Below are 27,191 nucleotides of genomic sequence, written 5' to 3'. Positions count from 1 at the left end.
TCTTCAAAATGTTCAAGGTTTTCAAACATTAAAAAAAAAAAAAATCCCCAAGAATTTTTCATTTTCAAGGACCGAGTCATACAATTTGTTGGGGGCCCCCAACAAAGGGGTACCCCCAAAAATGTCAGTTTGAAAAGTGCTGCGATGAAATGTTATAAAGAAAATAAGCTCAAGAGGATTGAAATTAATTCTGCGATTGCATTTTCCGATAAGTTTTTATGACGGCATTATTTTACACATACCAGGAAGTGGCAGTAATGTGCGGTCAAGCAAATGGTAAGGGACATAGCATATAAAGATAAGAAAGATTGCACTATAAATAATTTCCGATGAGTGGTATTCCTAGATGCCCTACTCTACTGACTGATTTAAGAGTGCTGGAAAATTGTCTTGCTTACTATCTCTAATAAAAATGCTGGAAATAGATGTGTGTTTGCATCAGTGGCGGATACAGACTACCATTTTAGGGGGGGGGGGCATGCTGAAGCACCCCCCCTGAACGAATTTACGGTTTTGGTACTAAAAATTTCTGAAACAGCTTGGGGGTCAATAAAAAGCACCATATCGGTCAGGAATAAGACACTTATTATTGCATAGAAGTTGTTTATTTATTTCATAAACAATGAATAGAAGCAATAATTGAAATATTAACTTTAAAAAAATTGATGAATTGAAAATATTACTGAAATCGTTTACATTTTATTCATCAAGTGGTTGAACACAATATGGACTGATAATATTGTCGACGGTTTAGGAGGGGGGATCATGACTCCCTATTACCCTCCCCTTGTATCCGCCATTGATTGTATGTTCGTATACTGTAGACAGGGCGCGATTATGTCAATTGAAGATACTGGGCAAGAACTGCGGTATTTGCCCCTCTTCATACGATATGGTAAAGTCAGGGGTAGGTAAAAAGTAAAGTGGGTATTTATGAACGCTTGAGATTTGTAAAAATAAGGATGTTCAGTTTAACACAGCATAAATATGCACGGGTTGCGAGGAACTCCACATGGGGCGCCCCGACGAGAGGTCACGGGAGATCACCGTGACCTTCCAAAAATTTTCTTATTTTGTCTGGCGATTCGGCAAAATTTGGCGTTCTGTTCGGAAAAATGATCATCATTCGTAGAACTTAGGAGTTCCGTTCCACAAAATTACCATCATTTGGTACGTACCATCATTTGGTACCATCATTTGGCAAAATTTAGAGTTCCATTCGGTAAACGGAGAATTTTCGCTCCCCCAAATATTAAAATTTTGGGCGCTTGTGGGAACTCGCTTTTCAAAGCAAACAGATGTGAGCATATGGATTTCAAGATATTCGACAAAAGATTATCTTTCAACGAATGATCGTTGCATTAAAAAATGGGTTTCTTATAAAACCCGGATCAACAATATTTTGAAAGTTAAGGGCACCCCAATGAAAGGTCACGGGAGGTCTCTGTGACAGCATAAAAGAATATCTTACTCGGCAAATTTTGTCTGACGATTCTGCAAATTTGAACACTTAAAAAAAAAAAAAAAAGTATTGCAGAAAAAATTCCAGGTTTTTTAACATCTATTATTTAAGTTTTTAAATTTAAATCGAATTCAAGATTTTTAAACAATAACTTCAACAATGAATATTTCTAGGTATTTCAAGATATTCACGGATCATTTGTTTAAATAAAAATTTTGCATACACTGCTTGATGAATATTTAACGTAAATGTCAGGAAAATATAGTCACATCAAGAGAGACAACATGAAACGAAATGTTAGCGAATCACAATGGCATTCAGTCATTTAAAGACAAATTTTACGTCATTCATGAATCCAAATACAGTTTGACGGAAACGAGGAAAAAATGCATTAAAATTACGAATATAAATGAAAGTAATAAACACACAACAGGGCAAAATTGCAAATCTTTTAATGATGCTGAACGTCTCTATTAGAGTCTCTTTCATGAGTGCATGCCTGCATGCTCGTATTTTATCATTCGATAACATTCGGAGGTTCATTTGGAAAAATGAGAATTTCCTCCCCCCCAAAAGAAGGTTCGCTCTGGACGTTCGGAGGAGGAAATTCTTAATTAATCGCATGAAACTCCGAAACTTACGAATAATGCGACACGAAATTAATTTTAAAAAAAAAGCAATGTTGTCTTCAACTTTTTTATTCGCAGAACGAGAACGAAGAAAATTTTTTGAATTCACAATGACCTTTTGTGACTTCTGACTAGGGTGCCCCTGATGGAAACCTTATTTGACACCATATTTGGTCAGAGTTGCAAGGAAACTACTCTTATAGTGAGAATTATACATAATTATGACATTCTAATTGACTTCCAAACAAAATAAGCTATTCAACTTATCGTCATCATTTATTATTATCGTTTCTTTTAAATATTATTACCCCCCGTTTTCCTTTTCCCCTACTTTGTTTGAACATTTATTCCATAACGTCATACTCTATTCACATGATTTTTATGGCAGAATTTGACAGCAACAGGTACATTTTTAACATATTTTTTTCCTTCAAGCATCGTAAAATGATAAATATTGAGAAGAGATAAAATGGAGGGAGTGAAGACTTTCATTCATGAAACCAAGACCCCAAGTCACGTGATAGGTTTTAAAGCAAAGCATTAGAAGAAATATGGTTTCTTTCGCTTGTTACACGCTATACGTGCCAACCATTCGTCGTTGCTGAGTCACGTGACTTGGGGTCTATGGGTCAGCATTTGATAATCCAATGATTGGACTTGCTCCCTCCATTTTAATTCCTGCTCTAAGATGATAAAGTGCTTGAAAGGAAGTAGTTATTGCCTCGCAAATTAAGACTAACTTTTTTTAGAAACGTCCTATTTTGTTCCATTGCATCTTAAAAACTAATCTGAAAGTAATTTCTTTTCAGGGGACGAAGGGTTGCGGCCATTGTTAATATTCGGAGGCAAAGATGTCAGCCATTTTTTCAACGAACAAGGAGAGGTATGAAGATAATTTCTGCACCTCAGAGCCAGAAGGACATAAGTCACATTATGGTAATTTTACAGGAGAGTGGAAAAACTTTTTTTCTGGGCGATGCAAAGGAAGGGAAGCGCGCTCTTTTAACCCTGGTGAAAAATTGAAAAGGATTCTTTTAGAAATAGAATTACGTTCAAATGGCTCGATGCGGGATAGGCTTCTACATACAATGCACTAATAAACGGAAAATCGCAATTTTTGGATTTATGTCAGTCTGGCTCTGCAGATACATATTTTATGTTACATATAACGTTTAAGATACTGGTTTCAAAGCAGGGGCGGGTACAGGCTACTATTTTACGGGGGGAGGGGCATGCTGAAGAAGAACACCCTCCCCCCTCTACTATAAACGAACCTACGGTTTTGGATTCGAAAAATTTCGGGAACTGCTTGGGTATCAATAAAAAGCACTAAATCGGCCAGGAATAAGGCGCTTAGTAGAGCATAAACGTTGCTAATTATTTTCAATTGCTGTCATAAGTCTAAAAGCAGTTATTATTAGTAATATTTTTCTTTTCAAAATATACTTAACGAATTAAAAATATCACTGAAATCGTTTACATTATATTCATAAAGTGTTTGAACACAATGTGGACTGATAAAATTGTCGACAGTTCAGAGCAGGTCATAACCCCCATGGCCAGGCCCGTCATTTGGCGACCAAGTGTGGGGGGAGGGGGCTATTCATCTCTCCCTGGATTTTAGAAACATTTTGAAATTGAGCGTACTTGTGCTTATTATGTTGTTTTTTCCTTACAACACAAACCCTTTGCCCCCCCTCTGGAAAATTGTGAAACGACGAACCCTTCTATGATCTTCCCCTTGTATCCGCCCCTTGTTTTAAGGCAAGTCCAGGGCAGTTCTGAAAATCTTTTCTTTCAAAAGGGTTTCAAAATCGAAAATTATTGCTTTATTTTTCATTCATTTCCATTATGAAAATATTATTCAGTATATTTTACCGAAAGCAGTTATACGGCACAGTAACTATTTGCGTCAGACCCGCTATTTTTACTCGAAAATTATACTCCCCCCCCCCCCAGTAACTATTCATTTATGTCATTTGATGAAAAAAAATAATAATTCGTATTGATATCACAAAGACCTTAAAACGAAGTAAAAGGGAGGAATTGGGCAGAAAAGGGCAATATATTGGTAGTTATCTTTATTGTAACGAGTAATTATCTTTATAATAACATTACATTAATTTTCGTGGTTTTTTTTCTGGATATCCTTTAAAACTTTCTATTCGAATCCAGCTCCTGGTTTTGAAGCGGTCATAATCAGAAGGGAGGGGGGGGGGGGGGGAGTATAATTTCCGAGTAAAAATAGGGGTGCTGACGCAAATTTTCCAAGGCCTCCAAACCGCTGATTTAGGCTATGTTTGGTCGCTTAAGGGGGGTGGGCATGACCCCATGCTCCCCCCCCTCTGGATTTCTGCTTTGATGTTGCAAGGCCATTTAACTGTCTTTCCATCTTTCCAAAACCACTAAAATAAATTGAAAATCCTAGGGAAGAATGTCATAAGCTTAAGAGGTGACGCATTTATTTTATAAAAAATAACTTTAAAATTCTTTTAAAGTTCACCTGTGTGAAAATCAAGCTAACAGTAGTGTCACTTAATCAAATGCAAGCTAATAACGATTTCGATCTTTCGAAAAGAATTGAGAAGATCTTTAAACTCAGTAAGTAGGCTCTGACCCCAGGAAAAAATATTGAGATATTTAAGACCAGCAGGCAAATGAATTGTATAAAATTAACATTTATTTATCTATTAGTTTTATTTTCAAAATGTGCTTTTTTGTGAAAACCAAAGTTTTCTTTCCAGTTACGTTTTTTGATTGCGCAGAAAACGCATTGAAGATTGAGCGAAAAATTTGAACTTCTAATCTTAAACACACTTCTCTTTTTTAACTTGAAAGATATTTTTTCGTGCTTCTGTGTACTGGTATTTAAAACAGCATTATTTTGTGCCCAATTTAATAGTAAGTACCAGCGGTAATTTTGACAGTGGATTCAGGTCCTTAAAAAAAAGTATCCACCTTCAATAGAAAAATCTTCAAATAGTTTTATTGTAACAATGTGCGCAGCAAACATTTCGTAATATCATAAGCCATTGATAGATCCGAATGACAAATGATTGTTATGAGTCCAAGTTATTTTTTTTAATGAATTTCAGGTTAAATATCACGTAAATCCTAACACAAATAAGTTAGATGTGTTTATGCCATTTGGAAAGTTCATTGGCGCACCTTCGCAAGAGTACGTCGCCAAGTTGTATGAGCACAGGAAGCAAGATGAAGATAACCTGGCCAATTGTTTCGTTCAGAGAGTGAAAGATCAGAAATTTGGTAAAGCTCTTACGGAATGTGAAGTTTTAACGTCAACGTCGGAAAATTCTACAAACAGTGAGAAATCTACACCATGGTGGAAAAGCAAAGAGTATGTCATAGGTTACCTCACGAAAAAACCTCGCTGGATCAAAATCAAGAACACAATGATCTTCAAAGATGTTGATTTGGAGGTAAGGGCACGTTTTCATTATGTTGTACCCTTTTTCATGAGTATATCGAAGTATGACCAATTCATGAAACCACTCACTTTTGAAAAAGACATTGAATTGTTTCAGATAATTTTTTGATCACGAGTGCGGTATATCATTTATAAGTATTTGTAGTTTATAAATGTACATTATGAATTTCTGCTGCGTATAACGTACACTATGTTGCACTTGTAGCGTAGGCAGGGCTCATTTTGCATGGAAGCTCAGCTGCTGTTCTTGTTATCAGCTGAACTGAATTTTTTAATACAGTGAAATCTCGATTTTACGTTTCTCAATGGACTGGGTTTAAAAAAACGTAAAAACGAGGGGAATACATAACAGCAAAATTGATAAGTGAACCCGATGAAAAAAACGTTAAGTGCAGGGAAAACATAGATTCGGGTGTTGTCAAATCGTGGTTTTACGTTATTCACTTAAATGAAGGCTATTTGTGCATGAAATAAAGTTTGAAGATTGCATTATCGACACTTCTTTAGCTAGAAATTAAGCATTTAGCGTGGGTTCTCAAAAACTCATTGTGCTGAATGGCATAAAAGCTGTTTAATAAAAGTATTTTATAAAGAAAGTTGCAGGCTAATATTCAAAATTTTAACGAAGTTGAAATTGTATCGTCACTTCAGAGCAACAGTAAGACATCTAATCTCAGGAATAATACTAAGATATCCTACTGTTGCTCTGAGGCGACGATATGGATATGATACCTAATTTTGTTTGCAACTTGCTCCATTCGCATTATTTGTAACTTCCTGTTTTTATTTATTTATATTTTTTACCATGCAATTTTAGTTTACAGCTATGAGCTACATTTTCGGAATTGAAGCTATTATCGTTTCTAACTCATTCTATAAGTTATGGTTAGAGAATTCAGATTTCTTTTCAAGTTGGAGCAAAATATTTTAAGTCAAAAATTTCCGCTATCGTTTCTTATACAGCTCGCTATATTAGTTATTTAAATGTCCTGATTAATTGCCATGTGTTTCTTTGGCAAGAGCTACTTGTCCAAAGATGAAAATTTTCTAAAGGTTGCAATATTGTTACTAGTTGATTCCTCGGTTAGCTGTTAGGGGCTACTTACTAATGATTTCCTGCTTGGGGGGGGGGGGGGTGAAGGGATCGTAAAATTGTGACTGTTTGTGGCAAGGACGGAGAGAGGGGGTAAGAGGAAGTGTGATATCAGGTATTTTTTGAAAGAATATGTTTACGTAACATAGTGTGACACGTCACTAAGGGAGGGAGAGGGTAAGATGAAGTGTGGCATTTTGTGGCAAAGTGAGGGGGGGGGGGGGTAAAAAAAAGTTTTAAAAAAAGTGAAATGATTTATGAGCAGCCACTTATGTGAAAGTTCGGGGTTTTTTTTTTTCATGCCTTCTTTGTAAGAGATGCATATTTCAAACTAAAAACATCCTCAAGACTATATGTGTTGGTGATTTTTACCTCACTCTGTAAACTTTTTTTTTTTTACATTTTTTAAACCTTTTCTCTATTTAGAAACATTGCGCTTACGTTATTCTGACATTTCCTTTAGCTATTTTAGTTTTCTCTTTGCTCTATTTTACCCTTTAAATAAAGAATAAATTACAAAAAAGATGCACTGCCGTGCTACTAAAAAACCTTGACGAAACTGGGATTTCTTAAGCGTTACTTGCAGCTGATTCAGCTTCTTAAGTAACGTTACAACATTACTTAAGAAGTTACTAGAAACGTTTGTAGAATTCGAGTTTATCAGAGATTTTCTGGTAGTAAAATGCTGTTTTATTTTTTAAAAATAGGGTAATGATCACCTGAACAAGGTCTCAACTCTTCTTACACTTTAATAGATGCCTTAGATTAAGATAGGCGTAGTTTAGTTTATGCGTTTTTTGTAAGTAGTTATTATTCCTCCCCACGCCCTCGTTGCAAAATAAATCAGAAGTGGACAACCAGAAAAGGGGGTGGGGAGCCATGGCGCAGACTGCGCCATTGAAATCTTTAGAGGGTTGCTTTGAAGTCTTCAGTTTCATTTTGGAAATAACTCTTTTACAGGCAGGGGAAGGGGGGGGGGGGGACGGTGCCATCGGTTCTTGAGTGATCGTTCTTGAGGGTACGGACACCACTCGAATAACGGATGACTGAACGTAGGTACGCAACCAAGCGGGGGAAGGGGAGGATAAGATAGAAATTTTGCAGTAATTTTTAACACGCTTTTATTAGCTTCACTTGTATGTTTGTGAGTAACTCTCCTTTGGACAAAGAGCTAGTGGCTTATTACTGTTAGTACATTCCACCACTTAAGGAGCGTTCGTGGTCGAGCGGTCTAAGGCGCGGGTCTTCGCTGACGTCCACCTCCGAGAATCATTGGGCGTGCGCTCTAATCCTGTCTACATCGAAATTAAATTTATAATCTTGCTGTCTTTTCGCCCACTTTTTGTGATCGGATTCTTTTAAAATTTGGAATGCAACCTCAGACGCGATGACAATGCAATATTCTATAATCGAATTCATTTATTAATGACTAGCCGCCTGCGGCGACCAGCTGGTCCGCCTTTTTACGCCAAGGTTGCCGCCTTCGGCGGCTGCTTAAATAAATTTCGTGGCGGTATCAATCAATCTATATCTATACTATTATTAATTTGAATAGAATAATTTCTAGACCTTACCGTTTTCCCAGTAAGCGCGCCACACACACACACACAAACATCTTATTTCATCATAGCCGCCTGCGGCGACCAGCTGGTTCGCCTTCTTATGCCATTCGCCATTCTATGCAGGCAGCCACCTACGGCGGCTGTTTGACTAACTTGTCATTTACCTTTTTACTTCAAGTTTGCCGCCTTCGGTGGCTGTTTAAATAAATTTGACAGCAGTATTAATCAATCCATCTCTATCTTTTTTTGTGCCATTCACATTTTTAAGCCAAGATTGCCGCCTTCGGCGGCTATCTACCCTTACAATCTATCTCTTAATTTTCTTATCCATCTCTATTTATTTTAACCTCCCCACCCATTTCCTAATAAAAACAAAGATCCCTCAAAAAATCGCTTTTTTTTATTCAAGTAGAGCAAAAAAAAAAAGTTATCCCCAAAATTTCCCGTTGTGTGCAAAAAGTAGCGTTTGACAAAGAAAAAAAAATCTCGCTGTTTTTATTGAAATAAATGCGCACAACTATGAAATGTAGCTAATATAGATACAGCAAAACTTCCAGTTTGGGCGGGGGGGGGGGGGGGAATGGAAAAAGAAATAAATGCAATCCCTAAATAAAAAAAAAGGAAAGAAAAAAAAGCAAGCACTGCCGGAAAAACACGGGGTCATCACTTCATAAAATGTAGAAGTAAACTATTATATAGGTAAAAAAAAAGATTAACATTTGTTTGCGATTAAGATTCCATCCTAAATATCGAATCGAAATCCAAATAGTAACGTCAGAGACATAAAAGATTGAAGAACGCTTTTTTTTCGACCGATGCGTGGAAAGACGTGATGTGTTCAGCATTAAAAAAATTGTAAAAAAAAACTATTGCGTATTTTTAAGAATTTTTTTCTTCTAAAGAGGGCGAAATGTTTTTACTATTACCAACTTAAATTTTAGAAATGAGGCTTTGATACTTCTCGCAGGATGATATTAGAAAAAAATAAAACCCAGGAAAGAATGCAAATTAAAAAGGTTTTTTCAAAAATGCATAAAAAATACGAAAATTGCTCTATCTTCAAAATTTTTTCCTTCATCATATTTGAAATTAAATTTCCTACACTATAGTACAAAAAAATTTGTGCGGTACGTTTGGTTCGGGGTCTGTGAAGTAAAATGTACTAAAAAGTGCAAAAAAATATATAAAACATTAAATAACTTTTTTTCTAATTAAAATTTCAAAAATCGAAGCCCGAGGTGCACATCTTCGGCAAAAACTGCAACTGTATACCAAATTTCATCTTTCTAGCCCTTACCGTTTTCCCGGAAAGCGCGCCACACACACACACACAAACATCTTATTTTATTATATGTATAGAAGATAAGTTATTAGTTTATTCTAATTAACACGCTTTTATTTGCTTAACTTGATGTTTGTGGGTCCAACTTTCCTTTGGATAAATAGCCAGTGGCTTATTAGAATTACTTACAACGTACAAATCAGAGCTGCGGATTGTAACAATGTTTGCACATGAATTTACCAGAAAGCATTCAAAATGTCTGATGCAAATAATGCAATAGAATACTAAGATACATTCCATTATAAACATCGAACACGCGCACGAAGATTTTATTTAAGAGTTACAAGTGTTAGCAATATTTAGTATCTAAATCTTATTAAAAAAAAAAAAAAAAAAAACCAAAAAAACTCGCTTTAGTAGCAAAATGAACTAAAAAGTTAAAAATAATCTTTGGATGACTATATAAAAAAATTGAACAAACACTTAATTTTACTGTAATGGGGAAAAAAGCATGTAGGAGAGTGCCTGTTTACATTTTTGCAAGTGGAAGAAGCTTAAAACAACTGATAAGAAGCCCTCCACGCTTTTTTTCATCACAGTAAAATTAAGTGTTTGGTCAATTACTTTATATACTTGTCATCCAAAGATTATATTTATTTTTTAGTTCATTTTGCTACTAAATCGTGATTTTGTAGTTTTTCAAACTATTATTTTATCTAGAAAACCAACTCGAGGGTCCCCCCCCCCTTGATGTTTTAAAGAAACATTGAAAACCTTTCATAATTTAAAATCGGAAATCACACGAGGATCATATGGAATTAAAGCCTATTCATAATGACAATGAATTCTCCTGAGTACTAATGAAGCGTATTAAAAAATACATAGTGCTGCATATTTATGAGTTAGTGCTTTAAAAACCGGGTGTTAAATATTATTACTTGTCTTTAAGAAAACCGCATAAGGGGGATAACCTTTCAAATTTTTTTTAATGATCGCATTGCGATTGGAAAATCTATTTTTTAAACTGTTTAGCTCTAACTCAAACTTATTCCATTTAAGTTTCCAAAATCTATGATTTTTTGTCCAAAAACTTTAAAGATAAATCAATTTTATGTAGGGAATTCAAAATGATTCTTTTAAATGATTTCAGATTGAAGGAATTTTTTTTTTTTTTTTGGTGGAACGTTTGCTAGAAGACGTTGATCTTGCGTTATCTCTTTTAAATGCGCAGCAGTTTTTGAATTTTTGAATTTCCACATTAAACATTTAACTCCTTATAACTCTTTAAGAATCTTGTTACTGATTGTCACGAACAGAAAAAATGGCTCAGATGTAGTATGCCCGTCATTTGGGGATTATAGATGTGGGGGGAGGGGGGGACGCGAGCCCACTGGATTTTGGAAACTTAAGGTAATTATGCGTTTCTGCGAGCAATTTGGTTTCCCCTATCGAATGTGCTCAGTAAAAACTTTTGCTTCCCCCCCTCTCCTTGGAAATTTTCGAAGTAGCTGATCTGCTTTGCGCTTTGCAAGTTTTACACAAAGTATTTGCTCGAATGGCGATAATAGCTCTCTCTCTCTCTTTTTTTTTGTCTTTTAATCCTGATTTTAAAGTTTCAAAAAAGGTGATTTTTAACCGACTTCAAAAAGGAGGCGGTTATCAATTCATACCGTATGTATGTTTTTTTTTGTTTGTCCACTCATAGCGTCTCACCTAGTGAACCGATTTTGATGATTCTTTTTTAATGGATAGGGGATGGCTCAACTTAGGTCCCATTACTTTGTTTGACCATATTTGTTCTTTAGAAAAAAAGTTATGGGCAAAAAACAGTAAATTTTATGCAATTTCCCTATTAAATGATTAAAATGATATTGTAGCGAAGTTCGCACTTTTTATCCGTGGATAACGGTGACTCAGTGGTAGAATTCTCGCCTCCCACACGAGCGACCCGGGTTCAAATCCCGACTAGGACAAAGTGAATTTTACTAAAATTTCGTTTCTACTGTTTCCCGTATTTTCTCGTTCATTCGTGGTTCTGAATAAAGATCTCGAGTTGAGACTAACGAGCATTCGCTTCATTTGGCTTTCACATTGTCTTCGTTATCTTCATCTACGCGACTATATGAAACTCATTGTTATAAAAGTTTGGTGCCATATAATAGTAATAGTAATTGTAATGATAATTTTGAATGAAGGCTTCTCTGCAGCAAGCATCAAATTTCTTCAGGGGATATTTCGATAATGTGGAATCTGGCGCTGTCGTCTCATTTTTGGCGTAAATAATTTTATTTTAGTAACCCTCTGATTTATAGTAACCCTATGTGAATTATCAAAATCTTCCTTTCTTCAGTGCTATTGCTCCATAGTAGGGGTAAACCTAACCTGGAAGGGAGGTGATGCAGTGATTAGGATCTGCTTAGCCTTCACAATGCTACCATTAGATTTGACTCAACTACTCTGTAGTATTTTTATCGTTATCATCTATGCCGATAACAGATGATCGGGGTTAAGTAAGAAAATACAGGATTGCATCATGAGCAACTTAGATGCTGTGGAATGTAAATTAGTTAGGAAAAACGTAATACTTAAATGGTTATAATTAAATTAACTACGCATGATTTCCTGAGAGGAACAAAGATAAGTTTTTAGTGCCAATCGCTTAAAGTTTAACGCGTGTCAATAGTTTTTTTTTTAGTATGGAGCATTTTTAAGAAAAAAATGTGAAGTTTCGTGATGGTAACTTCTTATTATTTCTGAAATACCTACATTTACACTAAAAAGAATGAAATAAAAAAATTTTGAAAAAAAAAAAATAGAACCGACTTCAAAATTGCTCTAAAAAGTGAAAAATAATTTCATTCTTTAAACACCATCGATAATGCTTTTAAACATAATTTTTGAAGTTGGCGCAAAAACGATAGATAAAATCATTCACAGCCATAACTCAAATACAACTATAAATTTAACCAGGACCAGTTTCTTCACTATCACATACATTATGCATTGATGACAGCATATTTGAATAGCGATATAAATGTTTCGTTCGTAACTTTGGATGCTTTTCTGAAAAAAAATATGAACGAAGAGTGGTTACACTGGATTTTACGTTTTGTTTTTGCGCCAACTTCAAAAATTATGTTTAAAAGCATTATCGATGGTGTTTAAAGAATAAAATTATTTTTCACTTTTTAGAACAATTTTGAAGTCGGTTCTATTTTTTTTTTCAAAATTTTTTGCCATAAACATTTAAAAAATTTTCCCCATAAATTTCGCAGAGATAATTTATATTTCTCTTTTTCCCTTTTTATGTTCAAATGCAAATATAATTCTTAATGCTTTTTCGTCCTGTAAAAAATCTTCTCTTTCTTATTTTCAACACGGTATTGCTTAACTTTCATAGATAATTGGACTTGTGTGTTTTATCTCACTGAATCCGCTAATAAATCTCCGTCCAATATTACAGTAAGTACATGGAACACCATGGGTTAACAGCACAGAAGAAATTGCATATCACATCCAGAGGTCGAGAAAGGGACTTCAACAAATCGCCTTTTTTTTTGCAGTTCAGACATCAATGTCAGGGCTTAATTTGCATGGGAGCTCACGGTATCTGACCTTCTGTACGTCTTGTCAATTTTATGAAAATTTTTTGCAAATTGGACCAGTGGTTTTCAACCTTGGTGAGCCCATCGCCCCCTCTAGAGGTTGACTGACGTGTATCGTACTCCGTTTTTCCTAGGAAAAACCATAAAACGGGGCTGGTAAATATCGGTATTATTGAAAATTTAAATGTCTGATTTTAATTGATCAAATGAGACAGTGAGAAGCAAAGGGATGCAAGTTGCAAAATTAAAAATTTGGAGATAACCAGTACAAATGGTAGGTGAAACCCTCCTCTGTCTTGGGGCAAGAGATTGTACTACACTGTAAAAAAAATCCGTAAAATTTACAGAAAAAAACTGTCAGCCAGGACGCCAGTTTTCTTCCGTTTATTTTACAGAAATCTTCCGTATTTTTATTATTTATTCAAGCTGATTTATTATTTTATGAAGATTAAAAAATGAAACTATACTTTCATAAATCCATTTCAATATTTACTATACTACTACGAAATATATGTATACAAAGGTAAATTTCCGAATATGCCTCTGAAACAGATGACAAAAAAACATAATAATAAAATATTGATTAGGATGCAATGAAATGGAAGTTGCAAACGATTTAAGACTTTCTCGCTTTAAATAAATATAAGATCAAAAACTCGAGCACGATAGCCAAAATCCAAACACGCGGGCGAAATTTCGAAGATTTGAAGAAAAACAAAGTATAACCGGTTACAGATACAAAAAAACAGAGAAATCCAGTATTTTATTACGAACAGTTTTTTTCTGTAAAAAATACGGATAACTTCTTCAAAATTTACAGTTTTTTTTTACAGTGTAGTAGCCCTGGTATAGCATGATTTAGAAAAAATTTCAAAGAAAGCCTACCTAGGATCTGATCTTTAAACGCGTTTTACTCGAAATTTAAAATAGTTCACTTGCATCCCTTTGCTTCTCACTGCCTCAAATAGGCTCTTTGGTATTTTCTTGGCTATTGGCAACAATAAAGTTTTAATTTGTTCTTATAGTATTTTAGAAGACTAAATTGCGTATGTTGCCAAATGGCAATCTGATGTATTTAAGGGTTAAAACCAGATTTAGCTTTTTCGTACATTTTATGAAGTAAGTTCGTTTCAACTCGTGATTTGCTAACATTAAGTCGTAGAATAAATACCATATGATTTTTATGTGTCCACATATCATCCAGGTATGTACCGAAGACACGATTGAAGACATTCTAGAGAAATATTTCAAGTTTAACAGCCATGCGAGAAGTTACACTTGGAGATACGGAAATGAAACCCTAGATATGAAGCAGACGTTGGAAAACAATGGGATTCCAGACACAGATGAAGTTGCTGAACGATTAAAAATGAATCCTTCGCTCTTTATTCCGACTCTAAATTTGTATTTTAACCATGATTTGACGGAAATGTGACCGAGGTCTTCCTGTTAGGAGTTATAAATAAATATGAACATTTGCCTTCGATTTACGAATTGAACCGCACGATGACTGCGGACTCACGCTGGTGAAATCAATTTACTCTATCTATTAGTTTGTAGTCACACTCAGTCTCAACGACATGACATCTGCCTCTAGCTCGGTTATTCACTGTTCCAGACTGTATAACAAAGACGAAACTGCAGTCTCTGGATATAACAGAGCTGTCGGTATATTGCATGCAAATATGGGCATAGTTTTTGGCCTTTTATTAAAACTGTTTACTTTCACACATAATACATCGTCTTAAATGTGAGGCAGTGGTGGCCTGATCGGTAAGGCGTTGGACTCGTAACTGGAGGGTTCTGGGGTTCGATGTCAGCTGATCGAAGATCCTCCGTGTTCGCAAATGGTGCCTGGGGTGCTTCAAATAGGTCGTGGTTCCCATTCCAAATCAATACCTTTGGGGGTGCCGAACCAGGAGTTGTTCAGTTGCTGGTTTGGATCAAAATTATCGAAATGTGGAAAGATGGTGCTTCCCTTTAGGTGGTGTTCACTTTAGTGGTGCTTTGACTTTGATAAGAAGAACTCTGATGGAGATAAATTAAACAATTCAATTTGCTTTAGTGATTATTATAAAAATGGATTTGCGAATGAATATGCAGAGTTAGCAGTGGCTTACTGAGTCCAAAATATGTCCTGGGAAAAAAGTTGACCGGCAACTTTCCAATTTTTGCAACCCCCCCCCCTTTTCGTGTTGCTCAACCAAATTGTACTAGCGGAACTAAATGTAATTAGAAGAATTACGAAGAAAACTGAAGTACAAAGTGTATTACCTGGGTGCAAAATACTTTCTCATGTTTCAAAATACAGCCGACGATTTCTTATGACCGGGGGAAAGGCATGACTTCCCCCAGAGGATTATAACAAAAATTAGTAAAAGTGTTCCTGAATCGGAAAAGCAGTTAATTTGTTTCCTTTTTGGTGCCAATCGAGCGGGCGGAGCAATAGAATTTCTCGTTAGGCCTGACTGACCTTTTTACAAATTAAAAAAGGAAATTTTTTATGCAGGAGGACTTTAATGATATCAGGTCGTAATTGGGTTTTGACACCAGTCGCTGCAGGGAGAGTAGCGCAATGAAACTTTACCTTACAAGTACAATCATTGATCTTAATTGCTACCGACTCCAGAAATAATGCGATGAGTCAAACAAAAATTGTTATGCAGGTGGACCTTAAATTAAATAAATGCTCAGTTTTGGCACCAATCACCCACCATATAAATAATTTGTTATTTAAAGCAATTTCAATTGCTTCAAATAACAAATTATTTTTATGGAAGATATCGAAGTAAGTTTCATAATGGTCCCAACGTATACAACTTTGCAAATGTACAGGTTTGTTCTGTACTAAACACCGATTCATGGTCTTTGAACCTTTCTTTTTCATCAGAATACTAAAGCATACGATAAACACTCTTAAGGTTTATCACACATTAAAATCCAAAAGATATTTGGTCTCTCAAAATAGTTGATTGGTGACATTAGAGGAAGGGTGGGAAATCGGAAAACTCTCCCTTTAAAAACACATGGGAGTAATCTTTGGTGTCGTCTAGCACGAAAGGGGGAATCCCTGCCGGAAATTTTTTGAACTGAAGTCCTAAACTCGCCATTTTAGGATGTCTGGCGGAGTTGGTCCTAAAAACGCATTATTAAAGTTATCCTTGCTAATAATACGGAAAGACGTGGGGATCGGGGATTTCTTCCGAAATGTTCCGAAACGAAAAGACGAAAAGTGCAGTTTTAAGCTTTCTTTGGCTTCCATGTGACACTTTTGGAGTCGCACTTGGGCTCTCGATACACTTGATTTCGCCACCCGAAGCAAAGGTCTTGACTTTCTTCCCCTTGACTCAGCAATACAAATACAAATGTGACGATCAGCAACAGGTTCTTGACTAAGCTAGGCTGGTCCTAGTCAATTTATTAGTCCTCAATGAAGATCAATGGCTCTCTTAAAGCGAACCACCCCTTTGCCACCGTTACCGCCTTTTCCGGTAAGCTGTTCCAAGTGCCCACAACCCTATTAAAGTAGTAGTTTTTCCTTATTTTTAGGTTATCCTGAGATTTGAATAGCTTAAAACAATGACCCCTTGTCCTGTTTTCGGTGCAAAAATTAAATCCATTAACATAATTCATTTTGATAAATTTAAACAACTGGATCATGTCCCCTCTGACCCTTCTTTGCTCCAGGCTATACATACTAAACCTATTAAGTCTGGTATCATAATCGAAATCTGAAAGTCCCCTTACTAATCTAGTTACCCTTCTTTGAACCCTTTCCAATACACAAATATCTTTCCTCAGATAAGGCGACCAATAGTTATTTTGGAATATTTTAGCTCAAGGACTCCCCTCGTAGTGCTAATTCAAAGTTTTGGAAATTTACTCTGCCGTCTTAGGTGCTTGCGTCATCAGTTACGCAGCAATCAGAGTCGAAACGCTCAGAATCACTTGGGATTTTGGTAGGAGGACAGTTAACCAGTTCCCTTTTTGAATTTGCTCCTCATTCCACCTATCATATCATTTCTTCTTAATGATTCAACTAAGGGTATAAAGAAATAAATGAACACTATAAAAACGTAAAACATTCAATTTATTGTTTCGGAGTTCAACTTTTCTCTTCTTAAATGCACTACTAATTTTCAGCTTTGAATTATCTAATACTCTATACTGAAAGTGTAGCACTTAATGAAAAATGTTCCTGAATTTCAATTTAGTTTCAAGCGTTTTCTACTTCTACTGTCTACGTTATATTTATTCTTTTTGAGTTACCTTTTCGAACAATCAAGAATTTTGAAAAAAAAAAAAAAAAAGATTGAAGATAAATGCTCAGTGACATTCAAATTGCGTAGCTCAATCGTTTTCTTATCTGAACACAGAAACATTGGTTTTGTCTTTGAAAAATCGTGCGATGAAATTTGTTTTCTACAGATCAATTAATAAATCAAATATCACACAAATTAAAGAGTGATGAAAAGTGTGCTGTACTAATAATTTTATTGTTCAATAACTTTCTAAGTTTCTGTTCGTTAAATGCGATACTCGATTCGTCATTAAATAATCTAACGTTCTATTCTATGACGCATCGGTGAAAAATAGTTCATTTCCAACATACAATGAATTCTCTTTTACTCGTCCCTGCTATACGTATTTGTTTTGTACTGAATCGTGCGATAGCACTCATGAACTTATTCCAACGACAAATTTCTGACTCTCTTCCGGTACAAGTTGTACCGCGTTTCAGGCGACAGTTTCATAGCTGGCAGTCTGTATGTTGGGTAGTTCAGGAGGTTCCTGACTCGGGCTCTGGCCGCATTCACTGAGAACATGGCCTTCTTCAAGTAGTAGTCTTTGTAGTATATTGGAGTGATGCTGCTGGAATACCAAGGATATATATCTTCAGGGTACATCTGCAAGAAGGAAAAACACGTCGTTATTAGAATGGCATATATTCTTCTGGAAAGTATTAATTAAAAAAAAAGTCAGTTAAAGTATAACACGTAATTTTTAAGAGGTAATTCATAAAAGTAAAACTGCCTGTGGGGAGATTTTTTTTGCTGAATTCGGACATTTATATGAGAGTAAGATTTTCAAAAAAGGGTAATGAATGATCTTCTCATTAAACGTTTGACTTATAATAGCGTCTCAAAGATGCGTAAAGACTGTACTGGCACATTAAATGAATGACGAATTGGAGACGTCAGTCTATAATGGCACTTGAAATGAACGACGTATTGGATGACGTCAATCTGTAATGGCACTTGAAATGAATGACGTATTGGAGACGTCACTCTTTAATGGCACATAGGAGGATGTCAATCTAAAATGGCACTTGAAATGAATGACATATTAATGATGTCAGTCTATAGTGGCACATGAAATGAATGATGTATTAGAGACGTCAGTCTATAATGGCATATGAAATGAATGACATAATAGAAGACGTCAATCTATGATGGCTCATGAAATGAATGACATAATAGAAGACGTCAATCTATGATGGCTCATGAAATGAATGACGTATTTTAAGATGTCAGTTCATAATGGCTCATAAAGTAAATGACGTATTGAAGATGTCAGTTTACAACGGCACTTGAAATGAAAGACGTCTCCATACGTTATTATATGTCGAGGAGCTATAGTTATCGTAATTGTAACTGTAAGTGATTTTATTAATGTGTCAAAGGGATTCATCTACTGCTCAACTCATCTGTGGACATTGTTCGTTAACATATTCTTTTTGAGGTTCGTACATTTTGTTTAACAAACATTTGGTGAATTTTTAACTACTTATTAATAAATTTAGAGACATAATAATCAATGGCGGTAACATGCATTATCATGTCTTTTTAATGCCTTTCAAAAACATCAAATCGTGGATCAAGATTAAAAATTCCATTAAAATAAAAGATAACCTGCAGAATAACTAACTTTAAGCTATTAAAAATGTAACTAACCGACACTAAATAAAATGGCGTTAAAAGATCTTTTAAAATGTAAAATAATCCACTAAAGGAATGTTTCAAGTGATTTACAATAAAAGTTCGGTTACAATTGTAAAATTAAAACATAAAGCAAATATGACGGCTACGTAAACGGTATTTTTCTGTTTTCGTCAACCTAGGAAAAAACCAAGCTCATTTGAAACGAGTGTAGTAACACCTACTGCCGTGGGAGGGTAAAGCGCAGTATCTGTAGCAGGAAAAGGGGGGAATACAGACTAGCATTTTAAGGGGAGGGGGTGAAAAATATGGAGTTTTGGGAACGAAATATTCTTGACACTTTTTGGGTGTGAATAAAAAGTACCAAATTGGCGAAAAATAAGTCGCTCGGTATGGCACAAACTTTTAAAATTTATATCAGAAGCAATGAAAGGAAGCATTATTTCAAATATTTACTTTTAAACGAATAATTTAAACGAACCAAAAAGATTTCGAAAAAATCTTGCACGCTATTCATAAAGCATTTGAACACAATGTGTAATCATGTATTTGCATGATATTCTACAATCTCATATGCAAATATTAAATTTTAATTACATACAATGATGGTGGGTGGATAGATAATATCGTCAACGGTTTAGGGAGGGAGGGAGGGAGGGGGAGGACATGACCCCCATGACCCTTCTCCTGTACCCGCTCCTGTTCTGCAGAAAAGAGGTTTTGAGATGTTTGAAGAAACACGTTTTGAATTCCATACACTAACAATAGGGGAAGGTTGGAATTTAACGTTTTTTTCGTACTTTATTTCAGAGAAAACTAGTATATAAGCAAGCTTGTACAATTTCGCTAAAGTACAATGGATTAAAAAAAAAGTTGCTGCGCTTTACCTTCCCACGGCGATATAACGGAATAATATCTATTTTATTTTGGTAACTGGTATACTTCAATTAGGTACAACATCTACTGAAATACTAACTAATTGAACTGATGTTTGTGTAACAAAATATTTGTTTTGCAGCTAAGTTGAAGACTTCCGATTTATTCACGCCAATCAGCTATCTGAGATGGCGAAATGATCATGGAAAATTAACGGTTAATAGCCAGAATAAAAAAAATAAGTTCATTTCAATAAATACAAGTCATTGACAGATTCAAGTAACTTATAATTTCGTTTATGAAACACAACATCGTAAGAAACACACTTGCTATTGAAACCTATTTAACATGTTGTGTCTGTATACAGGGTCTTCCATTTTATCCTGCAAGACCTTTATTTTGGCAACAGTTAGTCCTAGATGTATACTTTCAATTGCAAACATGTTCAAAATCAGATGCAGAGTTAAGGTATTGAAAGTTTGAAGCAAAAAAAAAAAAAAAAAAAAAAAAAAAAAAAACGAAATGTAACTTTTTATATGGGCCCCAGGTTCCCTAACTAATATTTAGAGAAAAAAAATCTCCATTGAAAACTATTACTGACACAAAAAACTTGACATTTGTGCGACCAAAACTCAAGGAGATATTAGAGTTTAAAGTTTTAAGGAACGATACAAAAAATGAGATTGGAACTTATCCCCCTTTCAGAGGAATGTTAGGTTGTCGAAGTAAATGAAATAAGTATTTATATTTTTCATTGCTATTGCAAAATAAATGCAAATGTTATGCTATGATACGCAAAAGCACACTGCAAAACCTCGAACAATTTGAAAAATCACACTGTACGCACAAATACAATTTTAAACCTTTGTTAACCGCTATATTTCCCCCAAAAGTTATTATTGATGGCGAGTGTAAAGAGGTGTAAGCCACAAAACGCTGCGTTTTATAGCTCGGTGAGTATTGGTCGTACTAATGTCAAACTTTTTCTGTTGGAATGATTTTTCAATGGAGAAAACTTCCCTAAATATAAGTAAGGGTACCTGGGGCCCGTATAAAAAGTTAAATTTTGTATTTTTTGAGTAATTATTATATTTCTTTCAAACTTTCAATACCTTAACTCTGCATCTGATTTTGAATATTTTTTTAATTGGAAGTATACAACTAGGACTAACAATTGCGAAAATAAAGGTCTTGCAGGTTAAAACGGAACATCCTGTAGATTTAATAAAATTAATTGATAGTGTAAGTAAGGATAAATTAAACATCATTTTGTACACTAACCATATATTAAAGTTATGTGAAACAATCTAACTATTTTCCTATAGAGTTAGGGAATTTTCTATTGTTTCTTGATCAGTTGCAAAGGCGATTGCTTCCAGTTGATCCTGCGAGAGAAACAATGCGATTTACTCTAGGTAATTAAAAACGAAAATAGGATAAACTTTACTTTTCTAAAATCATTGGCAGTTTTAAAAAATGCAAATAATTATTGCTCAAAGAGAAGATATGCAATAAATGTTAATTAGTATGCAAAATATTCTTTCCTTTTAAAAATTAACATTCAAAAGAGATTCAAAGGAAAAAGTTCTCTATCATTATTAAATATATATAAATATTGAAAAGACGTTTTATAGTTATCCTTCGAATCTACGAAAACTAAGGTTATTGCTACGCTATTGTACATGACTATAAGATTACAAAGCTTACAACAAATAATAAACTACACGGCTTTATTCTACGCCTATTTAATAATCTTAAAATTCTTGAAATATTTCTTAACCTGCGGTCTGTTTCATGTGTAGCATTTCCAAATGTGAAAAAATTAAGCAAATTGTATGTAGCTAGTTAAATATTTTTACTACAGTGTTTCCGCTAACTGATAATTTTCTGCCATTTTTACTGAAAAATCGCCCATTTAAACAAAATTAATGATATTATGGTTTATTTTTAAGCAAAATACATATTTTAAGTTCCTTCTGCTTCTAAAAAAACATTAATATTATTTTATAATGAAGTTAAAAAAAAAATCTGCTCCGAACGTAGTCGGTTCTTTAACTGAAATTTTAGACATTTTTCTGAAATTATAAAATATTGTAGGATGTAAGGAGGAATGGTACAATTTTTAACAAAAATAACACTGCTACATCTGCAAATTTTATTACAAATTAAGACTTGTTAACATGTATGTAACAAAAAATGTATTAACGGTAATGATTACGAGATTCGTTTCAAAAAACTACTAAATGTCGTATTCCTAACTTACATAACAAAGGAATTGGATATGTAATTAAAAATTAAAATACCCCGAATAATTTTCAAAAATATTATGCAAAATGACAAAGACAATGTATCATATATGTTATAAGGTTTATATAATTCTGATAAAATCAATTTTATCTCCGTATGAAATATCCATATTCATCTGCCATCAAAATTCTTTAGAGGAGTACCTGTGTAGTATTAAATTTTTTTTTAATGAAGCGTGAGTATTCAGTCTTTGTTATTAAAGAAAGGGATAAAACCACCCTGAGTCATATTGACCCAATCCTCCCTGTTCACAACATAAAATGGCTTAACATGAAGCTTGTTATATTTAAAGCTTGTTTTAACTGCTACTTTACTAGAGTTACATTTAGTCATTTAGAAAAAGTAATAGCAATATGTTAACGCTAATGAATGAGATTGAAAACTTGCATAGGAAAGGATGTGGCAATTTACTTTTGATGATGTTTTATTTTGTGAAGATAATTTTACTGATTCCTGCAGATAAAGTGATTTACAAGTGCAATAGAACCTCGTTTATACGGCCCTCGTTTACCCCAATCAATTTTTGTAACAAAGAGTCCTTAAAAAAAATTACGCTCTCACAGAAAATTTTAAATTAAGCAATAACTTAGCTATAAGTACGCTAAACATTTGCTTTTTTATTTTGATTTGATGAATCTTTTGTACTGCTCTTGTAAAAACAAATTACACCACTGCACCTGAACCATAATGATAAAGTGTTTGAATGACAGTAATTCAAAGTCTCCAGTTCCTTCTAGTACTTTAAATTTGCTCATCGAGTAATGCCTAATATTTGAATTTTGTCTTTTGCATATTGCCTACTATTAAGATGTTGTCTGTCTTTTGTCAATTGAACATTGTGTCCTATTTGAATATTAACTACTGCTCTTGTCAACGGAATTATAAGCTGCACTACAGTCATAGGTTGTACAAACCTTGAGCTGGGAATTCGCTCTTTCCAGCAGTTCAATTTTGTCCCCCAATTTTTTGCTGTCTGCTGCCGACTGCTGCTCATATTCTCTCTGCATCAGAGCAAAACGGGCTTCTTGGAGCTTCAGCTGCTTTCGCAAATCCTCGTTTTCAGATGTCAGAAAATCTAGCTGAGGAAAAAATGAAAAGATGCATTGTTAAATTAAAAATATTCTGTTTGCTTTTACCGTGTAAATTTCTTGCAAATACTTGGAAGCGTAATTCTATGGTATAAAGCACAAGCTTTGGTGGTAAGATTGAAAAAAAAATGAAAAAATCGGGTAATTCTCATTAAAAAGGGCACTATTTTATGTTCTGCGTCAAACAGGGGAGACCCAAACTTAAATTTTTGGGAGGACAAAAATTCTCAATTTGTCGAATGGAACTCTAAATTACGTCGAATGGTGACAATTTTGTCAAGTGAAACTGAAAATTTCGCTGACTGTTATAGTTTTGCAGAATATAACTCCAAATTTTGTCGAACCGTCAGACAAAATTTGCCCAACAGGGAAATTTTTGGAAGGTCACAGTGACTTCCACTGACCTCCGATCAGGCCGCTACTGGGATGATATTAGACCGTCAATCACGATATCATGCCCCTATCTATACTTATAATTTCATTTTATTAGTTTCATTTCTGGGCACAATTTCAATTCATTTGAATCCCGAAAATTCGGTCCTCAATAACCCGCCTGAATCCAGAAAACTCGGCAATATTTTTGCAGGATGAAAGAACCTGTTTCGCATGTTTTCTCGTTAATTCAGCATATTCACAAACACTGCCACTTTTCGGATTTTCATTAGATCGAGTTCTAGGGTATATAATTAAAGAAAATTGTTCGAAAATATCAACAAAAATGTTTGAAATACAATGCTCGACATTGAAAATGCAACACCAAGAAGGAGTGTTCAGAAATTTATGCAAATTTTAGAGTAGACGTACATCACTGAGTTATGTAAATGATGTGAAATGCGGAGCTCTCCGACGCACGTGAAGTAAGATATAAGGGAAGGAACTTGCAGAATGTTCAATATCCGTGTCGTTATTTCTGACAGGAGAATAACGGAAGAAATCTTGTTCTTGTCTTGGAGGATACGTGTAACACGAGAGAAAGCCAGGCCGACGTCAACGAAGGCACTTCCAGCAGATAGACGATTTTACGAGGGATATGGTGATCGGACTGAGAAGGGGAGGTTGGTCCGTACGTCAAATCGCAGCTGAGACCCACATGGATGCGAGCACGGTGCATTGGCTGTGCCGAAGATGGTTGGAACAACGAAATGTGGCAAGATTGAGGGGTGCAGGGGCAGTCAGAGTGACGTCAGAACGCGTGGATCGACGCATCCACCGAAAAGCTGTAGCAGACCCACAAGTCACTTGTTCCTCGATTCTGCTGCAGGTGGAAGATACCCTGAATGTTCTCGTGTCAACCAGAGCCATTTCCCGTCGTTTGGTAGCACGTGGTCTGCAATCCCGGTGTCCGCTATGGAGACTGCCATTGACTCCACAACATAGACAGCAACGTTTAGTATGGTGCCGGAATAGAGCGACGTGGATGACAGAATGGCGAAATGTCGTGTTCTCAGATGAATCCCGCTTCTGTTTATCCAGTGATAGTCGTCGCATACGTGTGTGGCGTCGATGTGGAGACAGATCTAATCCGGCAGTAACTGTGGAACGTCCCACCGTACGACAACGTGGCATAATGGTTTGGGGCGCAATTGCGTACAATTCCATATCACCTCTCGTTCGTATTCAGGGCACTATGACGACCCAACGATACTTGGATAATGTGCTGCGGCCGGTGGCAATCCCTTACCTTCAAGGGCTACCTAATGCAATTTTTCAGCAGGATAACGTCCGACTACACAGTGCTCGCATCTGCCAACATGCCCTTCAAGGCACACAGATGCTTCCCTGGCCACCATACTCTTCTAATCTGTCACCAATCGAACATGTGTGGGATGTGATTGGGCGTCGTTTGCAGACTCTGTCCCTGCCTCGTTCAGAAGAAGAACTGTGACAAATGGTTGAGAGGGAACGGAGAGCCATCCCTCTGGACACCATCCGCACCCTTATTGACTCTATGCCTAGACGTGTGTCTTCGTGTATCGCTGTCCGCGGTGGTCCTACATCCTACTGAGCCGACGCCGTTCTCGATCTGTATTCTGCCTATCCTTTTGAAATTAAGATCATTTATTATTTCTTGCTGTCTCTGTCTTTTTTCCAAATTTCATCACTTTCTGACCACTCCTTCTTGGTGTTTCGTTTTCAATGTCGAGCAGTGTCTTTGAACTAATGATTATTGCATAGCGATACTTTCAAAAATGCCCATAATCAGCCTTAATCAACTGTCGTAATCGGAGGAGGAAATTAGCAGACATTTTCTATGAAGTAGGAAGTGGTTTTATAAATGGTTGCACAATCTTCCAGTGATTATTAACTCAAGTTTTTTGGGTGATATAGCGGAAAAGTTTGGTTGTTAGTTGCGTAATTTTATTGAACCATGCAGAAAAGTAAGTTATAAGTATGGTTCTATGCTGCCGTGGAAAGGTAAAGCACAGCATCTGTAGAAATGAGTTTCAGAGATATCTGAATAAACGTGTTTAGATTCTATACTAACGACGGGGAAATGATGGAATTTGACTTTTCCCCCCTTGCTTTATTGCCAGCGGAAACCAAAAATCAAGCTTGTGCAATAAAGCTAAAGTACAATCGATAACAAAAATGCAAAAACATGAAAAACGAAGCATTTGCAGTTGCTACACTTTACCTTACCACGGCCGTGTAGTTGTTCAATTGGGTGAACCTCCTCAAAAGTTAAATTGAAAAAAAAAAAAAAAAACCGCCATGATAATTTTAGAAACGATAGCCGTGAGATAAATTTTCAGTGATTAAAAAAAAAGACAAAATTGATTTCAAAAAGTGATCCCGGATAGTAGGAAGCAATTTCTCCTCCAAAATACCTATATACGCCTGCTCGTTTACTGTTCCTTGCACAAAGTGAAGCCCATCAACTCCTTGATCAGAAATACATCCCCAAATCATCTGGAATACGGGATGCTATGCTGTGTGTTGAATGCAGTCAGGATGATATTCCTCTCCTTTGCGGCGTCTGTGTACTAGGGTGGATCGAAAAAAATGAAATTTCGAATCCTAATTTGGAATACCCACCAAAAGCTGTGCATGTGTAAGAACAATATACATGTAAAATATTATCAAGTTTGAACAACTCCTTGAGGGTACTACCAAGGCTTGAACTTCTCCAAAAATAGGAAAAAAGTTCAATTTTCCAAAATTTTTATGATAATAATAAGGTTCAAAATTTTTGTTTTAATACCATTAAAATGTTTCCATTTAACACGCTTTTCATGGATCTTCAAAATTATTTACATTCTTTGCAGTATTAGGTTCGCACAGAAGTTCGTGAAATTTCCAAAAACTGACTTTTTTCAAGCCTTTTTGCACATTGCAGTAAATTTTCTTTTAAAGTCCAATTTTTTTTGCAATGACTGCGCAGAATGCAGTTTTAAATGGAAATTAAATTACATTTTATTATATTAACAGCACAGCACCTACGACAAGGAGCGTAATTGCTTCAAACTGGACCAGTGGTAAATTGTAGCACCTGTCTAGCAATTTACCTATTGGTCCTGCAAAAATTCACATGGACCAGCACTTTTACCATCAAGTAATGTGAACGTGACGCAAGGCTGTATGCAGTTCGCACATTAACCATGGGACAGGATGTCCAATTTTATTCTCTATGGTCACAATTGCACCGTTCTTTTTTCTCGTATTCGTGGCCATGCCACCACAGCCAAAAGCTAAAATATCCTTAAGGCTTAAAAAAAATTTCAGTTCAAAACTCACATTGCTGTCGCAACAGGTTTTTCCGTTCCAGAAGTTGGCGTCACATGACCCAAATAAAGAGAATTGGATTTTTCAACCATGGATTTCTCACTTAAAGTTCTTCTATGGCATCTGTTTCCAAGCATTTCTTTGTCATAGTTTTGTCTTTTCGGCTATCGAAAAATG

The 27,191-nt window shown here is 35.4% G+C and overlaps 2 protein-coding genes across 3 annotated transcripts in view; one reads left to right on the top strand and one right to left on the bottom strand.

Annotated features, from left to right (window-relative positions):
- Positions 1-837: 837 nt before the first annotated feature.
- Positions 838-14,516, top strand: LOC129216758 (cytochrome b5 domain-containing protein 1-like). The gene is made up of 4 exons (XM_054850975.1): positions 838-907; positions 2,901-2,974; positions 5,187-5,531; positions 14,286-14,516. Exons 1-4 carry the CDS (start codon positions 838-840, stop codon positions 14,514-14,516), a joined length of 720 nt encoding a protein of 239 aa, XP_054706950.1.
- A 2,674-nt stretch (positions 14,517-17,190) lies between these two features.
- Positions 17,191-27,191, bottom strand: part of LOC129217624 (33 kDa inner dynein arm light chain, axonemal-like) — a 29,164-nt gene continuing 19,163 nt past the window's right edge. The window contains exons 5-7 of one of the 2 annotated variants that reach the window (XM_054851954.1): positions 23,118-23,282; positions 21,178-21,281; positions 17,873-17,988 (exon numbers count right to left, since the gene is read on the bottom strand). In XM_054851954.1, coding sequence (XP_054707929.1) covers positions 21,216-21,281; positions 23,118-23,282 — 231 coding nt within the window. In that variant the 3' untranslated portion in view covers positions 17,873-17,988; positions 21,178-21,215. Of the gene's footprint in view, positions 17,989-21,177; positions 21,282-23,117; positions 23,283-27,191 lie in introns of both variants that reach the window. The other variant, XM_054851953.1, reaches the window with a different exon arrangement.

The sequence above is a fragment of the Uloborus diversus genome, chromosome 2, assembly GCF_026930045.1.
Source record: "Uloborus diversus isolate 005 chromosome 2, Udiv.v.3.1, whole genome shotgun sequence".
Taxonomy (NCBI): Eukaryota; Metazoa; Arthropoda; class Arachnida; order Araneae; family Uloboridae; genus Uloborus; species Uloborus diversus.
This window is presented reverse-complemented; position numbering and strand designations above follow the sequence as displayed.

Bases quoted from the DNA above. Each gene is read 5' to 3' on its own strand.
- LOC129216758 (XM_054850975.1), top strand. From the start codon at position 838: ATGTCAATTGAAGATACTGGGCAAGAACTGCGGTATTTGCCCCTCTTC. The intron at 2,975-5,186 runs GTATGAAGATAA...AATGAATTTCAG, and splicing joins TTTTCAACGAACAAGGAGAG to GTTAAATATCACGTAAATCC. The intron at 5,532-14,285 runs GTAAGGGCACGT...CATATCATCCAG, and splicing joins TCAAAGATGTTGATTTGGAG to GTATGTACCGAAGACACGAT.